Source organism: Dendropsophus ebraccatus, chromosome 8 (genome assembly GCF_027789765.1).
Source record: "Dendropsophus ebraccatus isolate aDenEbr1 chromosome 8, aDenEbr1.pat, whole genome shotgun sequence".
NCBI classification, from domain to species: Eukaryota; Metazoa; Chordata; class Amphibia; order Anura; family Hylidae; genus Dendropsophus; species Dendropsophus ebraccatus.
In genome coordinates, this window is record NC_091461.1 from 11,883,340 (window position 1) to 11,900,277 (window position 16,938).

At 43.2% G+C, this 16,938-nt stretch overlaps 1 protein-coding gene across 5 annotated transcripts in view; it reads left to right on the plus strand.

The window, feature by feature from the left end:
- LOC138799057 (VPS10 domain-containing receptor SorCS1-like) overlaps positions 1-8,182 on the plus strand; it is a 473,569-nt gene extending 465,387 nt beyond the window's left edge. Inside the window, exons 25-27 of one of the 5 annotated variants that reach the window (XM_069979808.1) lie at positions 539-644; positions 725-876; positions 6,931-8,182. In XM_069979808.1, the coding sequence (XP_069835909.1) occupies positions 539-644; positions 725-876; positions 6,931-7,199 (527 nt within the window). In that variant the 3' untranslated portion in view covers positions 7,200-8,182. Of the gene's footprint in view, positions 1-538; positions 645-724; positions 877-6,926 lie in introns of all 5 variants that reach the window. The other 4 variants (XM_069979809.1, XM_069979810.1, XM_069979811.1 and 1 more) reach the window with 4 other exon arrangements.
- Positions 8,183-16,938: the final 8,756 nt, after the last annotated feature.

Genomic DNA, 16,938 nt, shown 5'->3' on the forward strand with positions numbered 1-16,938 from the left:
TGATGTCCTGTTTCGGTCATTAATTGGTTGAGTAGCCTGTCACTGGGGAGAGGCCAGGAGGACAGGTAAGTATAACTATTATTTTCTATATACGCAGCAAGGGCTGCACAGACAATGTTATTGACCACCAAGCTGCGTAATAGGCTTGGTAAGCATCCACTGATCTTTCAGCTACTGTAGAACCATGTAATATGGCCCTTTAGAGATTGCATGGCTCTTTAGGTTATAGCTTAGGTGAGTTAGGGTTGTTGTTCTACTTGCATCAACTAGGAGGCACCAATTCTGCCAGTATATGGAGTCCAAGAGGTGGTCACACAGTGTATCACTATTGTACCACTCCTCTTCTCTCTGACATGGAAAATACATGTGATCAGATACCAGGCACATATGAAGGGCAACAAATGGCTAAATGGCCTTCAAGTGGCCCCACTCCCCAAGTTGTGCACCCCTGCTCTAGAACAACTTTTATACTCTTTATTATGTTTCAGAGTAGTTTTTACATTCTCTAGATGGATAAACGTTGCTTTGATCTTTCCAGCCCCTTTGGTGGACCTGACTCCGAGTCACAGCGGCTCCGCCATGTTGATGCTCTTGTCGGTGGTCTTCGTGGGACTGGCCGTCTTTGTCATCTATAAATTCAAAAGGTAATGACAGTCCTGTTCCTTGCCAGCGGTGTTCCAGCCATAACTGCCCAAAGCAATGACATCTCTGTTGATGTTTTTAGGAAAATTCCTGGAATTAATGTATATGCACAGATGCAGAATGAGAAAGAGCGAGAGATGGTCAGTCCAGGCAGTCAAAATGAGAGCTTGTCACCCAATGGCCCTCACACTCAGCCGATGGGCCCTGAGGGCAAGGTGGAAACACAGCCCATAGGTAAATAAGTAGCTAGTCCTGATTGGCTGTACGGGATCCCAAGTGACCAGTCTTGCCTGTCTGAATGACCGAGCGCTTTGTATAACCCTTCTTTTCTGCTCTGAGAGGTTGTCTAATCTTTATGACTTATTCCTCCTGTCATATCCTTGTCTTCCTTAACTAACCCCAAGACGTGCAGGTAATTGATCATGCCCGGCTCATCCACCGCTGGGTGCATCTGAACAAGGAGATGAACTCTCAGCCGGGTCTCATTGTTATAATTTAGGCCGTCACTACTGATCCTGAATTAATGAATGGATCACGTTAAACAAAGTAAGCCGGCTCAGAAGGTGCTGGAGCCGCAACCATGAAAAGAGCTTAAGAAAGATTCATTCTCCATTCCCTTTCATTACTTGGAGTTAAAATACCCGGTTTTGTGGAATCACAACTATTTTTGGTACTTTCAGTAGGAGATAGAGCTCAGGAGCAATCTTGGAGAACTGTAAATGCTAATATTATGGGGATCAATGGCAATGAAAGTTTTCAGACATTTGCACAATTCAAAGGGATCTACATGTGTCCAACGTGTTATGTTCTTGTTCCACAAAGGAAGGAGGACTGTAAAGCCCACATGTCCCCTCTGTGTTTACAGTTGCTCTTATGCCTCACCCTATGTCCTATAGGTGTCTGTTTGTGTAGGTATACCAATAGAAAACACTAATACACCACAGCTCATAAGTAGTAGTATCAGTATTATAGTGTACTTACATGCAACTAATCACATATTCAAGTCCCTTGGAGAAGTCTTCCCCAACTCCAACCCATTAACAGGTCATGTTTTTAGGCTGTCCTTAGTATTTAACAGGTGATATAATTATAGTCAGTGCATCAGGTATCGTCACAGGTGTTCTCTGTATAGGATATCCTCAAATCCTAACCTGTTGGTGGTCCTTGAGGAATGGAGTTTGAGAACCCTGACTAAGGCGGATTAAAAGTGTAATTAAAAAAAAAAAAGTAAAACAAATTTTATTTTTTATTATTTATTACAGGAGTCACAATATGGATTTTTTTTCCAGTAAATTTTTTGAAAGTAGAAACACATAACAAGGACTATATACTGTACATTTGGCTGAATAATACAGAATAAGGCTATGTTCACACAACATATCTTTTCGTAAAAGTACGGCCATTGTTAAAATCGGGAAGAACGACCAAAGACAGATACATTACCCAGCCTTTTATGGGATCCTGGCCGTAGCGTATACATATAGTATATTCTCCGGTCTGGATCCCTCGCGGTGCAGCAAACAACTGACATGTCCGTTTTCTGCAGCCGCTATTCAGTGAAAAGCGTCCATAGAAAACCATGTCAGTGCACACTATTGAGCGAGCGGATCCGGCCGCACGCTCCATAGTGTGCAGTGGAGAGTTCTGATGCGGGCGCGCACAAATGCGCCTGCATCAGAACTCTGCGGCAGGAAAGATCATCCGGCCGGTACTGCAGTACTGATTCGGATGATCATTTCAGAGTCTGGCCGTTCTGTGACCCAGCCGGGTCACGGAACAACCGGTTTCTCACATTGTGTGAACATAACCTTAAAGTTCTTCCCCAAGTTGAACTTTACAAAAACAAAAACCCATTTAAATTGGTGGAATGTGCATTTATTTGTTTCCATTCCGTTCCACAAATATTTACTTTCGGGTTCTGCAATACATTTTATGGCGCTGTTAAAAGGAACTGCAAAAACAAGTCCTTGTACGGCTCTGTCGGAAAAATAAAAATGACAATGACAGGTTGGATACAGGTTTTTGTTACTCAGTTCCATTAAAGTGACTGGAGCTTAATTGCAAACTGCATCTGACCTGGAGACAAGAGGGGTGCTGTCTAATGCTGGAACACCCCTTTAGAGAGTGAAACCTTAAAGCTGTAAGGTGGGACAGAGGAACAAATGTTCTTTCTAAAAAATAGAAGTTTTTTCGAGTTTGGACCATGAGTGTAGAACTAAAGGGTTTATTCCCAGGACTGTACATGGCATGCTGCACCCATGGGCCTGTGCCTAGGGCATCAGTGATCGATGAGGTTCTCACCACTGGGACCTCCACCCATCAGATGCTCCCTGCCACTTATTTCACCCTCTATAGGACTTCTATAGCTGAGTACAGTGCTAAAGCCTTGGATATCCTATAGAGGGTGTATGGAGTGAAGGCTGAGCATGCGTACAAACTACTGCTCCATTCATCTGGGGGACAAAGACTTTTTGTTCTCATAAATGAAGGGGGGTGTAGCCTTTAACTTATAATGACCACCGATATGTCTCCTACAGCAGCTTGGCGGTCATTACTTATAGAGTGGGATGAGGAGTTGAGTAGGGAAAAGAGTTAAAAATGTGCTAAACATGGGGGGAAAGGGGTTACATTTCTACTAATCACTTAGACTGAGGCATGCTGGGATACCCCTTTAAGTCATTACACTTGTTTGCCTATGCGTTTGCCTTGGCTAGGATATCCCAGCTTCCTTGCCTTGTGTCTCTAAGAAAGTTTATGGAGCCAGATTATGGCCGGTGCTAGTTCCTCTTTAAGATATCTTCATATTGGACAATGCTAACACTCTGGATTGATAAAAAATGCAATATTCTCCCACTCTCAAAGTTACAATGTTCTCGGCAGCGCACGTTTAAACCCTTTTAAGCCTTTTCAGCAAGAAATGAAAGGATCAGCACCACGGACAGCGGCTGAAGCAGCCAAATGCAAATGTAAGACGATTCCTTCCCAATTTTATGAGGCTGAAATGAAAGGACGACCAGTGAAAGAGACGATAAAGAAGACTTAAAGGGATCGAGTGGTTCATGGGAGGACAACTGAGTAAACTACCAATTATACTAGAAAGTATCTATCAACCTGTGACGGATTAGAAAGATTTATGCACCGTATAAACCATAGACTGTACAGACATCGCCTATGTATCCTACTGTGCAGGAGAACTGAGCTGGTTAGATCTTATAGAGGGGTCCAAGGAACCTACAGACCCATGATAGACCCCAAGGGAGGCTGATACTGGAAGGGTTAAGTCACTGTGTGACTGCCATGTCAGCCCTGTTACTAAATGAATTGGAGAAGTGAGCTAATGCCAAGCCATCCCCAGCTCTGCTATTCCAGCTCTGCTATTCCAGCTCTGCTACTGACCACTAGATACCAATATTGTACTCAATATTCCATGTGTATATGGATCATTCTGGATTCTAGTTAAGATTCATTGTGCTCGGCAGCAGCTGCCTGGTACTGAGGTGATGGTGTATTACTTTATATAAAGCTGCAGAGAGTTCATACTTTATATTAGAGAATATATCAGCAATGAGATGACACAAATACTGTCGTATAATACTGTAACCCACATAGAGCCAGTATCAGAAGCCCACCGCATCTCTGGAAAAGAGTTAAATGTCTGTATAATAATGGCTGCTAGAGCTGTATCCACACTCCTACCAATATTGGGACTATGAGAGTCCTCAGGATAACCCATCACATGTCATCACATAGGAGGACATTACACTCATGGATCTCCAGCTTTACTATTTAATTTGTATTTTATTACTCTGTATCACCCATCTGATAGACATATTACTGTACATACAGTTATCTAGTCTAGCTTATATACATGCTATATGCTCTGCCAATGTGATTCATCTATTATCTATCTATCTATCTATCTATCTATCTATCTCTCTCTCTCTCTATCTATCTATCTATCTATCTATCTATCTATCTATCTATCTATCTTTTCTCTATCTATCTCCTATCTATCTATCTATCTATCTATCTATCTATCTATCTCCTATCTATCTATCTATCTATCTATCTATCTATCTATCTATCTATCTATCTATCTCTTATCTATCTATCTATCTTCTATCTATCTATCTATCTATTATCTATCTATCTATCTATCTATCTATCTATCTATCTATCTATCTCTTATCTATCTATCTCTTATCTATCTATCTCTTATCTATCTATCTCCTATCTATCTATCTATCTATCTATCTATCTATCTATCTATCTATCTATCTATCTATCTCCTATCTATCTATCTCCTATCTATCTCCTACCTATCTATCTATCTCCTATCTATCTCCTATCTATCTATCTATCTATCTATCTATCTATCTATCTATCTATCTTCTATCATCTAACCTTCTATATCTCTCAACGTTAATATCCCTGAATTACTTAGCTGCACACATATCACAGGTAATAAAGTGACATTTTTAGACAATTCGAGCTGCCTTGGCGTGATCCAGGCCCCGCTGTGATAATCTCCTGGCTTTATGCTTATTGTTACACCCACTATGTGAAGTATCTGCTGAGAATTCAGCATCAAACACTGAAGGATTGTGGCTCCTGTTCCACATCCTGGATCATTCATGCAGATTGGTGGTGATTGGGGGGGTAAGCGTTAGTTCTGTCACATGGGGCTGGATCTGGCCATAAACCAGGAGTAAGAGCGCAGAGGGGGAGCGGCAGCCATGCCAGGCGCTCCAGTCATTAGTATAGAAGTCTAGCAGGAGAAGTGCTCCATGCTGCACTGCATAACATAGGAAGGAAGATTAGTACTCCTCCACCTACTCTATCAGAAGAAGGAAGAAAAGTACAGTAGATCTCAGTAATATCTGAAGAGTTAGTGGCTGACCTTGTAAGGAAATTTTGAGGCCATCTTAGATTTAGACTTGAGTCTACGTCCCCCGTGGATTACAGTCAGTATGCCAGGTTAATAATTGTACACCTGAGACAGTAACAGGGTTAATGTTAGTGTAATTAGTGGTATAAGGCAGTTAGGGGGGCAGCTATATGGCCATAAACGTCTATCTTTTATTATAGAAATGAATGCATGGGGGGATAGAGAGGACTGTGCAGCTTTAACTGTATGACCACACAGTTCTCTCTATGATCTTAGAGACAAGTGCAGGGAGGGGATAGAAAGGACTGTGCATCTGTAACTGTGAGACCACACAGTTCTCTCTATAATCATAGAGATGAGTGCAGGGAAGGGATAGAGAGGACTGTGCAGCTGTAACTGTGAGACCACACAGTTCTCTCTATAATCATAGAGATGAGTGCAGGGAAGGGATAGAGAGGACTGTGCAGCCTTAACTGTATGGCCCCGCCGTTCTCTCTATGATCATAGAAATGAGTGCAGGGAGTGGATAGAGAAGACTGTGCAGCTGTAATTGTATGGCCACACAGTTCTCTCTATGATCATAGAGATGAGTGCAGGGAAGGGATAGAGAGGACTGTGCAGCTGTAACTGTGAGACCACACAGTTCTCTCTATAATCATAGAGATGAGTGCAGGGAGGGGATAGAGAGGACTGTGCAGCTGTAACTCTGTGACCACATAGTTTTCTCTATGATCTTAGAGATGAGTGCTGGAAAGGAAGATAGAGGACTGTGCAGCTTTAACTGTATTACCACTTAGTTTTTGTCTATGGTCATAGAGATAAGTGCAGGGATTGGATAGAGAGGACTGTGCAGCCTTAACTGTATGACCACTAAGTCCTTTATATGTCTATACAGATGAGTGCAGGGAGGGAATAGAGAGGACTGTGCAGTGGTAAATGTATGACCACATAGTTCTCTCTATGATCTTAGAGATAAGTGCAGGGGGGGGGGGGGGTAGAGAGGACTGTGCAGCTGTAACTGTATGACCACATGACCCCAGAATGAGATGGACCGAACGCCTTGGTAAGTATATTATTTTCCTGGCCTGGATGGAAAGTTCTGCCTTATCCTACAATACTTATACGCACCATATAAAACTATAATCAGTCTATAATCACTTACAAGGTTTCCCTCAGTGTCTGCAATGGCAATAAGTTCTCGGACTATAGAAGCCTGTTCCCTGTCCTCCAGACGTCTTCTCTGTGTGGTCTTTGGTGTCGCCTCCTTGTGGTCCTCTTGTCTGTTACAGTGATGGACGTTCTTTCTGTTCCAGATGTGAAGTCTTTTTCCTTTTGCCTCCTAATGTTTTCTGGACCTTAATATAATTCTTTACCGTTTTCTTTCCATTCCTCCCAGGAAGTATTTCAATGGTTGCTGAAAATCAAAGCACAAACGATAATCCAACCTATGTTAACGTGTGAAGAGAAGGAAGCCAAGAAGAAAGGAGGGCAGGAAGGACGGAGGGAAGCCCACCTGCAATCGGACTGCTCCCAAATTTTGAAGAAATCTGAGGTTTTTAGCTTTAAACCCGATGAAGAGGATGCGTCGTCACCCTGTGTAAAGGCTACAAACTCTATGGGACTCACCTACCCTCTTTTAAACTCACTTGTGTTTGTATATGATCAATGAATTGACATACGCCAGAAATTTGCATGCTTTAAGCCTTTCGCTGATCGAGAGGACTTGCAAAAAAACATCACCTGTCTTTTAGCGGTAAACAGGTTAAAAGGGCATTTTCCCCTAAAATAAGCCCTTAAAGGTCCAGGATTGTCCATTGGTTGTGTCTCATATTGTAGCTGTTCACATGGATAGCTGACACAGTCTATAATCAATTTTCAATCCTGGACATACCCTTTAATTGTCTTCTGTTGTAATTAGAAATCCCGGGAAAGCTGGGGACGACCATTGCGGCCACCATTGCAGCTCTTGTAGAAGGTTCTCATCTATGACTGCTTATGGGAGAATCTGCACAGTGTCACGTTCAGTACTTACCCATCTCCACCACTAACTCTTCCACCCTCTGGCTTGCAGGGATGCTATAGAGTACAACTGTGCACCAAAGGCTGTAGAATAGGGGTGGGGTGGACGCACTCACCTGAAGTTGTCATGCAGATATCAAGCACAACACTAGCAGAAAGCTCGATAAATCCACCCCACCTGGTAGAGGGTCCCCACGGCTGACGCATGCGGCTGATCAAGCATCGAAGAGTAAAGCCAATTACTGGAGCGCTGCACAAAGATCAATTTCAAGGTCCCTTATGGAGACAACGCGTTTTGAGAGACTGAACGCTTTCCAAGACCTGATAGAGCGTTCAGTCTCTCCGAATGCGTTGTCTCAATAAGAGGACCTTTTAGAATTGATCTTTTTGCATCGCTCCAGTAATTGGCTTTACTTTCCCATCTCTTCAATGCCCAATAGAGAGACCTAGAGAATATATAGTAACAGCTTTCAGGCTTATTGCCCATCGTATTACTGCTTTACTCCCGTTAGACTCATCTCATTTCACTAGCTTTTGTTTTGCCATTTCGTACCATATATCTAACTTTGCTCATAGTTACTCAGCCTTGGCTCTTCTAACTACAGTCCCAACTACCAGTGCTTATCGCATGCCTGGCTCCCCATACCAGTTGTTCCTCTAGTTCCTCCCATGTTTGGTCCACTTAGCTATCCATCCTGTCTTGCTTGAGTCACATAGGTACTGGGACCAGTTGAATACCTTGCCCCTAATCATAGAGGGGGTGGACTCGTGGTTCCTTATCTGGAGTAAAGCATTCATATGGCAGGGTGTAGAAAGCCGAAAGCCGAGTGACAAACCCAATAAGAGCCGGAGTGGAAGCCATGTTGGCGCTACCAGAAGGAGATGACATCAGGGATTTACTTTTACAAGTGATTTTTTTAAAATTAATATTATTTTGGGGGTAAATGCTCTTTAAATATTTTTTAAAGTGACAGTAGGTTAAACTTTTCCGTGGTTTAACGAGGCGATTCTGTAAATAAATGGGGGTTCAAAGGGAACTATCATTCCTTATTAACGGTATGTGTCGTACTTTACTTTATTCCTTGCAAATGAAACAACGTAGCTCCTAGTCGATGTATCATTTAAGAAGAAGTTACGCACAGACTCTAAGACATTTTTATTTGGTGCCAGAAGTCATTGTTGTCAGTCGTGTATGTCTTTGAAGAGTTTGTTTTAGTCGCTGACTAACGCTCTTCAGTGTATGATAATATAACAATGTAACACCAAGAATACTCCAGTACCATCTGGTCAGACTCCGTTTCCGGTCAGCAATGACAATTCTTCTATGTATCCTATATAAACTCTATTAAGAGATCCCCCCCTCCCCCCCGGCCTTTTATATGAAATGATAGTTTGCTTCTGAACCGTCACTTGCGGAGAAGTTCTATTGGCGGAATGAATCGCTCCGTAATGTCCAATATATCTGGTGATTTTTTTGTCTACTCACCACATTGGGGAGGGAGAGGAAGGATGATACTTGTATATAATCCTTTATAAATAAAGTATATAAATCTTTTGTAAGATCATTTGTTCATTTTTTATTCCCTCCGCTTCGGGGAACAGGACTACTTGCCAGAAGTACTCACACAGGCACTTCCCTTCCCTTCCACATCTGACCAATCACAGCACAGCACTTATCTGATGTGCCAGGACAGTCCTGATGAAGGTGCGTTGGATTGAACAAGCTATGTTGGGGGGTGATTTACATAATATACAACTATAGATGGGATGTGGAGAGAGAAGGGTAGACTGAGACGTTGACTTTGCAAGGTGGTATGTGAGAAGGAAAGAAAGAAACAGCAGCAGCAAAGAAGCGATTACACTAAACACTGAGCTGCTGCTGATGAAGACGATGATGTCACGCCTACTGATTAAAGGGAGGTGAAGATTACATTCAGGAGGCACAAACCCAAGGTGGCAGTGTGGACACTGTGTGAAAACTGAGCTTGCATTTACACAATCTTGTTCTTCATGCCCTATAGCCCCAAGATCCATGTTAGAGCCACAGGCTGAGAAGCGCTGCTATACTGCTATAGGCTGTGGCCACACGTAGTATGAAACTGTCCGTTCCGTGACCTGGCCGGGTCACGGAATGGCCGGTCTCAGAAAAGATCATCCCGACCGGTACTGCAGTACCAGCCGGATGATCTTTAGCGCAGCTGAGTTCTGATGTGGGCACATCCGTGCGCGCCCGCATCAGAACTCCCCACTGCACACAATGGTCTGTGCGGCCGGAGCCGCTCGCTCCATTGTGTGCACTGACAGGGTCTTCTGCAACCGCTATTCACTGTCACGTCAGTTTTCTACGGCGCCGCTAGGGATCCCGACCACAGTGTATACCATGTGTATACACTCCAGACGAAATTCCTTCAGCATGCAGCACTACTTAAGTACAGCAGAAATCACGGCCATTGTAACAATGGACGTGATTTCTGCAGAACTTACTTAGTGTGAACATAACCATACTCTTATAGATCAAAGTGATTACAAAAAAACTAATCTAACACTGATGAATGGGAAGGGGGTCTTATCCTTGATTTGTGGCTCTGGGCAATGTTTTGCCAATATACTCTGCAGAGATTGTCATCATTCACATCAGTCATTGTCCTCTAATGGCCGGCAATCTAATTTCCTAAGCTGTCACACAACTTAATAGGAAGCCAGTTATCCTCTTAGTATGCTGGAAGGAGAGAGAGAGAGAGGACCCACAAACATATGGAGGACATAAAAACACCACATATGGCATTAAAAGGGGATTTGGCTCAAACATAATTTTTCATATGTTGCTGCCCATGGTGAGACTAACAATTCATGCTTGTTATTATATTTTCAGTCTCCTTCCCCCAGTTCTCAGCTACTTTCTGCTGAAGACACACAAATCTGTGTGTGAGCCTTTCTCTCTGTCTTGCCCTCCTACCCCCTCCCTTCTGAGACGGCCGATGTAAACAAGTCCCTGGCAGGCTGTTTCTGCATTATTGTAGCTTCTTTGTAATGCTGGGAGGGTTAACCTGAGGTAATGCTGCTGATGAACTCACTGTCATTTACCCTTCAGCATTACAAAGTTGAAGATAGGGACTTGTTTACATCAGCTGCACTGCTGCCCGTACTGCAGTACCGGCCAGGATGATCGTCACTGACACCAGCCATTCTCTGACACGGCCAGGTCACAGAACAGCCGGTGTCATACAGTACTGTACATCAGTTATCATGTATTCTGTATTATACTCCAGAGCTGCACTCACTATTCTGCTGGTGAGGTCACTGTGTACATACATTACATTACTGATCCTGAGTTACATGCTGTATTATACTCCAGAGCTGCACTCACTATTTTCAGATAAATAAATCATTTGTCTCTTACAGCATTCTCCACATTGTTTTTTTTTTTTTTTTTGTTTATTATAATTTATTCATTTTGAGTCATTTTGGAGGATGAAATCTTTGAATAAATTACATTAAAACCTTTCTGTGCGGCAGCTTCGATGATCAATCTTTAATGGTTGGAATAGGATATCATTTGTAGTGCACTTGTATAATTCTGCTCCTATGAATAATGGGAGGAGGATAGATGGGAATTTTCGCAACATTCAGAATGTTTTTGGTCTCGGTAAAGTTTTCCTGTTCTGTCGCAGTTTCTGTGATTTGTCTTTATTACTTTTGAAATAGAAGATATTTAATGGGTAAAACACAGTAGTAACTGTGAGCTAGAACTACAACTCCTGAATGAACATCTAGAGTCGGATCATAGTTATTATTATTATTTTCTAGTTATTTTTGGACCTTCATCTAATTCATATTTCAAATTTTAACATACTTTGCATAGATCAATAGAGCAAGTGAATTTGAAGTGTCACTGTTGTTTAATTTATTTAATTTTTTTTTTTTTGCAGAAATCAATAGTACAGGTGATTCTAGAAAACTTTGTAATTGGTTTTATTAGCTGAAAAATGCATTGTTATCATGAAAAAGCAGTTTGAAGCTCTCCTACCCCCCGTCTTCATGGTTCTCTTATGGAGAGGGGTTGAGGGAGATGAGGCACCAAAAGGGGACAACAAAGAGTTAATTTACAGCTACATCACCAGCTCTCTCCTCTGAAGTCAGCACTGACCTCTCTGACCTCTGAATACCGGCTTTCATACAGCTCCCACTGTGTAATCCTTTGTTCTCTGCTCTCTGCTGGTGACTAATCTTCCTCCTCCCCTCTCCATAGGTTACACAGGGCTCGACTGATGTAAAAGAGTCGAGATTTCCTGATAATGAGCAGTGAATGAGAGAGAGGAGGGGGCTTGGGAAAGTCTTTTTGAATGGAGATAATGCCATATTTGCCTAATAAACCCAATTACAACATTTATTAAAATCACCTGTACTATTGATTTCTGCAAAAAAAAACAAAAAAAAAACAAGAAAACAAAACAACAGTGTTACTTTAAGGAACTTTAGAATATATGTTACCAGATAAAAATGTCTTCCTTTCCCTGTTATAAAGCATCTTCTCCCTGCAAATTTATTATCCACTCTGAAAAATCAGCTCAGTTCAAACCTGTATTAAGTTACAAGCAAGGCAACTCTATAGATAAAAGTGGGAGGGGGAGGGCCTAGGTACACAGGCAGATAGAGAAACAACAGCTCTGTAAGTGACAGATCTCATTCCAGGTCTTCATACCCAAATTTCACTTCATACCCCAGCTTTATCAGGGCTTCCATGCTGCTACTTTTTAAGGTTGTGCACAGAGACAGTGCAGGATCTCCTCCTCTGTGTGCAGACACCATAAACATTAGGTTCCACCCAGAAGCTCTTGGAGAACTGAAAATGACCGATTTAAAAAGTGCAATAAGGTAAGTGGTGATGCATGTAACAGTCACTGACCATGGCAAATGTACAGTACAGAAAGTAAAGTGAACATTGATGCACGCTGTATTATATGCATTGCTGCTCACCTGACACTTTGGTAATGGGATGGGGTATTGCCATGCACTACAGCTGTGTAATGTGCAGAAAACTACCCTGAGGCTCTGAGAGTGTAGGCCTATACTCAGCCAATGAAGAGCATGCCAGTTCACCAGGAGCATCGAATGTGAGTGATGGAGACCCTGAGGGGGACTGTAAGCTGCAATGGAAGTGCCCATTGTATGTGCCGGGATTAGTGGTTCCGAGAAAACCAATAGTGAATGAGAGCAAGAGGACTGTGAGAACCTCAGAGATACCAGATAGAGTAGGCAGAGACTGTAGAGTGTCGCGGTCAGGAAACCGAGTTACACCGTGCCAAGAAACATATCAGTCAACTGTAGTAATAATGGATAGACCATCACAAACCAGTGCCTGGTGCCTCCCAGACAGCCAGAGGGGCATAGAAAATCAAAGAAAGAGTTGGCAAGATCAATTATATTTTGCTCTATATTTGGCCAAATTTTGATTTTTTTTTTTGCCACAAATGAGTCAAAAATGTTTGACTAATGCTGCGTTTACACGTAACAATAATCGTACGTGTAAACACAGCGAATGATCAAACGACAAGCGAGAAATCGTTCATTTTGATCTTTGAATAAGTTCTCAAATTGTTGTTGATCGTTCACAAAAAAAATCGCAGATGGTTTCGCGTGAACAGTCGTTTGCCGATTTTACCAATGTGCGAGATAGGCTTAAGCGATCGCAAAACAAATTTTCCGTACGATATATTGTACCGTCTAAACACTAGGTCTATCGTTATGAAAAAAAATTGTTACTCCGACATCGTTAATCGTACGATCGGGCCAATTATCAATTCGTGTAAACGCAGCATAGGGCTACTGACCAAAAAGTAACCAAAATATCACATATGTACCCAATTTCCAAACTGTTCCCAATTAAACTAGTTGAGGGTCATAAAACTAACTAAGCATTTGTGCCACTATAAGTCACTGTAACCGTCAGGCTTCTTGTGCCTCCGAGCTTATATTATTTTGGATCATGTATAGACCGGCCCATTTCCCATCGGGGAAAGTTCAGAGATCCTCTTTATTGGTATAAATTATTGGTTAACAAAATTGAGATGAAACAATACGACCTGTTTCCCCAGCAAACCTGGGAAGTGCGGCGCCATACATCATGAGCGCGAGTTAATGATACGTTATGTTTTTCCATAAAAACACCCATTCTTATTTATTACCCGTATGGAGAGAACCTGCTATTAGGGATAGAGGATAATTAAGCAATTTACACAAATTTTTTTCTTTTCTCACTAAAACAAACAGCTGCCGTTTCATCTGCCGAGAATATTTACAGGGTAATATAAAAGACCTACCGGAAGCTTCCTGATAGATGATACACAGCATGATCCGAGCTATGGCTACAGCCTCACTCCACTTGGGGTAGGTGGTTAGAGCTGAAGCTTTGTAGCCTGTCATCACGACCCCTGGCCTCCACAAACAAGCCTATCATCACCTCATTTCTGCCTCAAACACTGCCTGATCGCTCGATCTTGGCGGTGATACTCTTTCCATTGCGGCTCTGGTGCTGGGTCCTAGCACATGCCCTGTTATAGATTTAGACAGTGCCATACTTTGCACTCCCGCACCAATCCTGGCTCTGCTGTGCCAATTTAAAGGGACTTATTGGTAAATCAAGTTCTATGTTTCACAGCTGAAGGTCTAGAAGGGTTAACTATGTTCACTGTTCTGTGAGGTGCCTCTCACTTTACTATGTATCATACATTTGCACCTCTTTTTTTCTAGCACTTTCCCCACTATTAGGAGGTAAGTCCCAATCAGCCCTATTTAATACTTTTAGTTCCTGGTGGGAGAGTCTTTTGTGACTTATAGTTGGAGTTGGAGAGAGAAGTTACACTGGCCGTGATTACTATGGAACTTAAGTAGGGCTGCATTCTAAGGAATCCCGGCCAGTGTGTATACAATAAGAGGGACTGCGTTTTCTGCGCTGGGTTTAAAAATGTCCCCGCATCGCTAACACCTGGTTGATTTATGTAGAGGCGCACTGCCAGTGTGTGAGCCAAGGAAACCTATGCCAGCTCTGAGCTGGCGTAGGTTTCCTTATCATTTTTCGGCATGAAAAATTATAAATTAAGATGACCCAGAGTCCGCACCCCCTGTTCCACCCCCTCCACACCTCCTCCCCGCCCCCCTGGCGATGCTGGCAGAAAATGTCCTAATGCGAAAATTTATTCGCAAAACAGCCATTTGCAAATAAATTTATTCACATCTGGCCATTTTCCGCCAAAAAATAGAACTTTTTAGGATGATAAATGTCACCCATAGTTTAAACTCCGTCTGGAATCACTAGCGGCGCCGCAAGAAACTGACATGTCAGTTTTCTGCGTCCGCTATTCAGTGAAAAGTGACTGCAGAAAACCTGTTACGGCACACAATGGAGCGTGCGGCGGGAATTCGGATGCGGGTGTGCATGGATGCGCCCGCTTCCGAATTCAGCGGCAGTGGAGATCATCCGGCCGGTACTGCAGTACTGGCCAGGAAGATCTTCTCTGACACCAGGCGTTCCATGACTCGGCGCGGTCACGGTGTCTTACTAGGTGGGAACATAGCCTTAAGCTTTACTACACTGATGGTCCTATCAGTAAAGTGTTATCCTGGTTACTTGCTAATTTCGCTTTGCACCTGTACCCACACACCCCTGGTTCTACCTTTACAAAGCCTAGTGCTGGTATAACCAGCGGTAGACATACCCCTCCTGGCCACCATGACGGTGAAGTCGGTAAACCCCAACACCTAGCCCACTGCTAACACCTAGTGTTAGATTAGTATTAATAGTGTCACAACCCCTTTAATTCTGGATGACCGGGGTTTGGCTTCCCTGACAATGCAGCAAATAGTCCAGGAAGGCTTCAGCTCCAGACAGGTAAAGTTTTCTATCCTCCCTATATTGGTTTGGCTTGGGACTTTTTATCATCCCGTTACTTTAGTGAATTAACCCGGCTTTAATTACATAATTGATGTTAGAAATGCATTTAAAATCCATTATTTCATTAAGCCCAAGTTAATTACATCGAAGGAGAAGAATCAGCCGTCCGGCCGCACACCGGAGAGGTTGGCAGCTGCTTAGTTTGTAAATTGAGTTTATAGCTGAGGAGAGAAAACCGTTAGTTCCTGTGCCAGTCGCGTCTGATACGGGTTGTCTTGCCTGCGCTGGGTTCACATATATCCGGGGATCCGACATAGTTACTGCTGTATCTGATGAGGTTGTCCCCAAAAAATATTGCATACAATGTTTCCTGATCCAGTGCAACCATGGTGGGAGGGCAGCTATGTTGGATGGTCCAATATGATTCTGGTGGCATGCCCCTGCATAATCCTGGATGCAACAGATCCGACTTGTTACATCCAGCTTTCTGATCGCAACATTCTCTGAGAATGCAGTAAAATTGTAACCACGAATGGTGTGCTTGGCAATATTCATTCATATACAGAGTATGGAGTGATAGCACTATTCATTAGGGGGCATAGTCAACCAGATCTCAGGATTGACCCCTACCAATGGGCAAAGTAACTTGCTGCAATAAGAATAGGCCTTTGAGATTTGGTGCCTTAGATCAAGTTGTTTGTCATATTGTGCCAGGGACAACGTCAGAGGAACTATACCATTCATCACTGCTAACACTGAGACAACCACAACCTCACCCCTCACTGGCCCAGCAATCTATATAGGAATATATATATATATATATATATATATATATATATTGCTCATAAATATATTGGCTAATAAATATATGTCTATGACATAGAGAAAGCTAAGCAGGGCGTGGCAAGGGGTAAGCGGGGGAGGGAGTATTATGGGGTAAGAAGGGGCGTGGCAAGGGGTAAGCGGGGGAGGGAGTATCATGGGGTAAGAAGGGGTGAGGCAAGGGGTAAGCGGGGGTGGGGTTGGCAAGGGGTAAGCAGGGGAGTATTAAGGAGTAAGCAGGGGCGTGACAAGGGGTAAGCAGGGATGTGACAAGGGGTAAGCAAGGCAGTGGCAAGGGGTAAGCTGGGGCATGACAAGGGGTAAACAGGGGAGTATTAAGGTGTAATCTGGGTCGTGGCAAGGGGTAAGCAGAGGTGTGACAAGGGGTAAGCAAGGCAGTGGCAAGGGGTAAGCAGGAGCATGACAAGGGGTAAGCAGGGGAGTATCAAGGGGTAATCGGGGGTGTAGCAAGGGGTAAGCAAGGCAATGGCAAGGGGTAGGCAAGGCAGTGGCAAGGGGTAAGCAGGGGTGTGGCAAGGGGTAAGCAGGGGTGTGGCAAGGGGTAAGCAGGGGTGTGGCAAGGGGTAAGCTGGGGAGCATCAAGGGGTGGGGAGGGGAGGCGCCTGCTAAGGGTTTCATCACTTACCAGTTACCTGTTTTGTGGCAGGCAACTGCT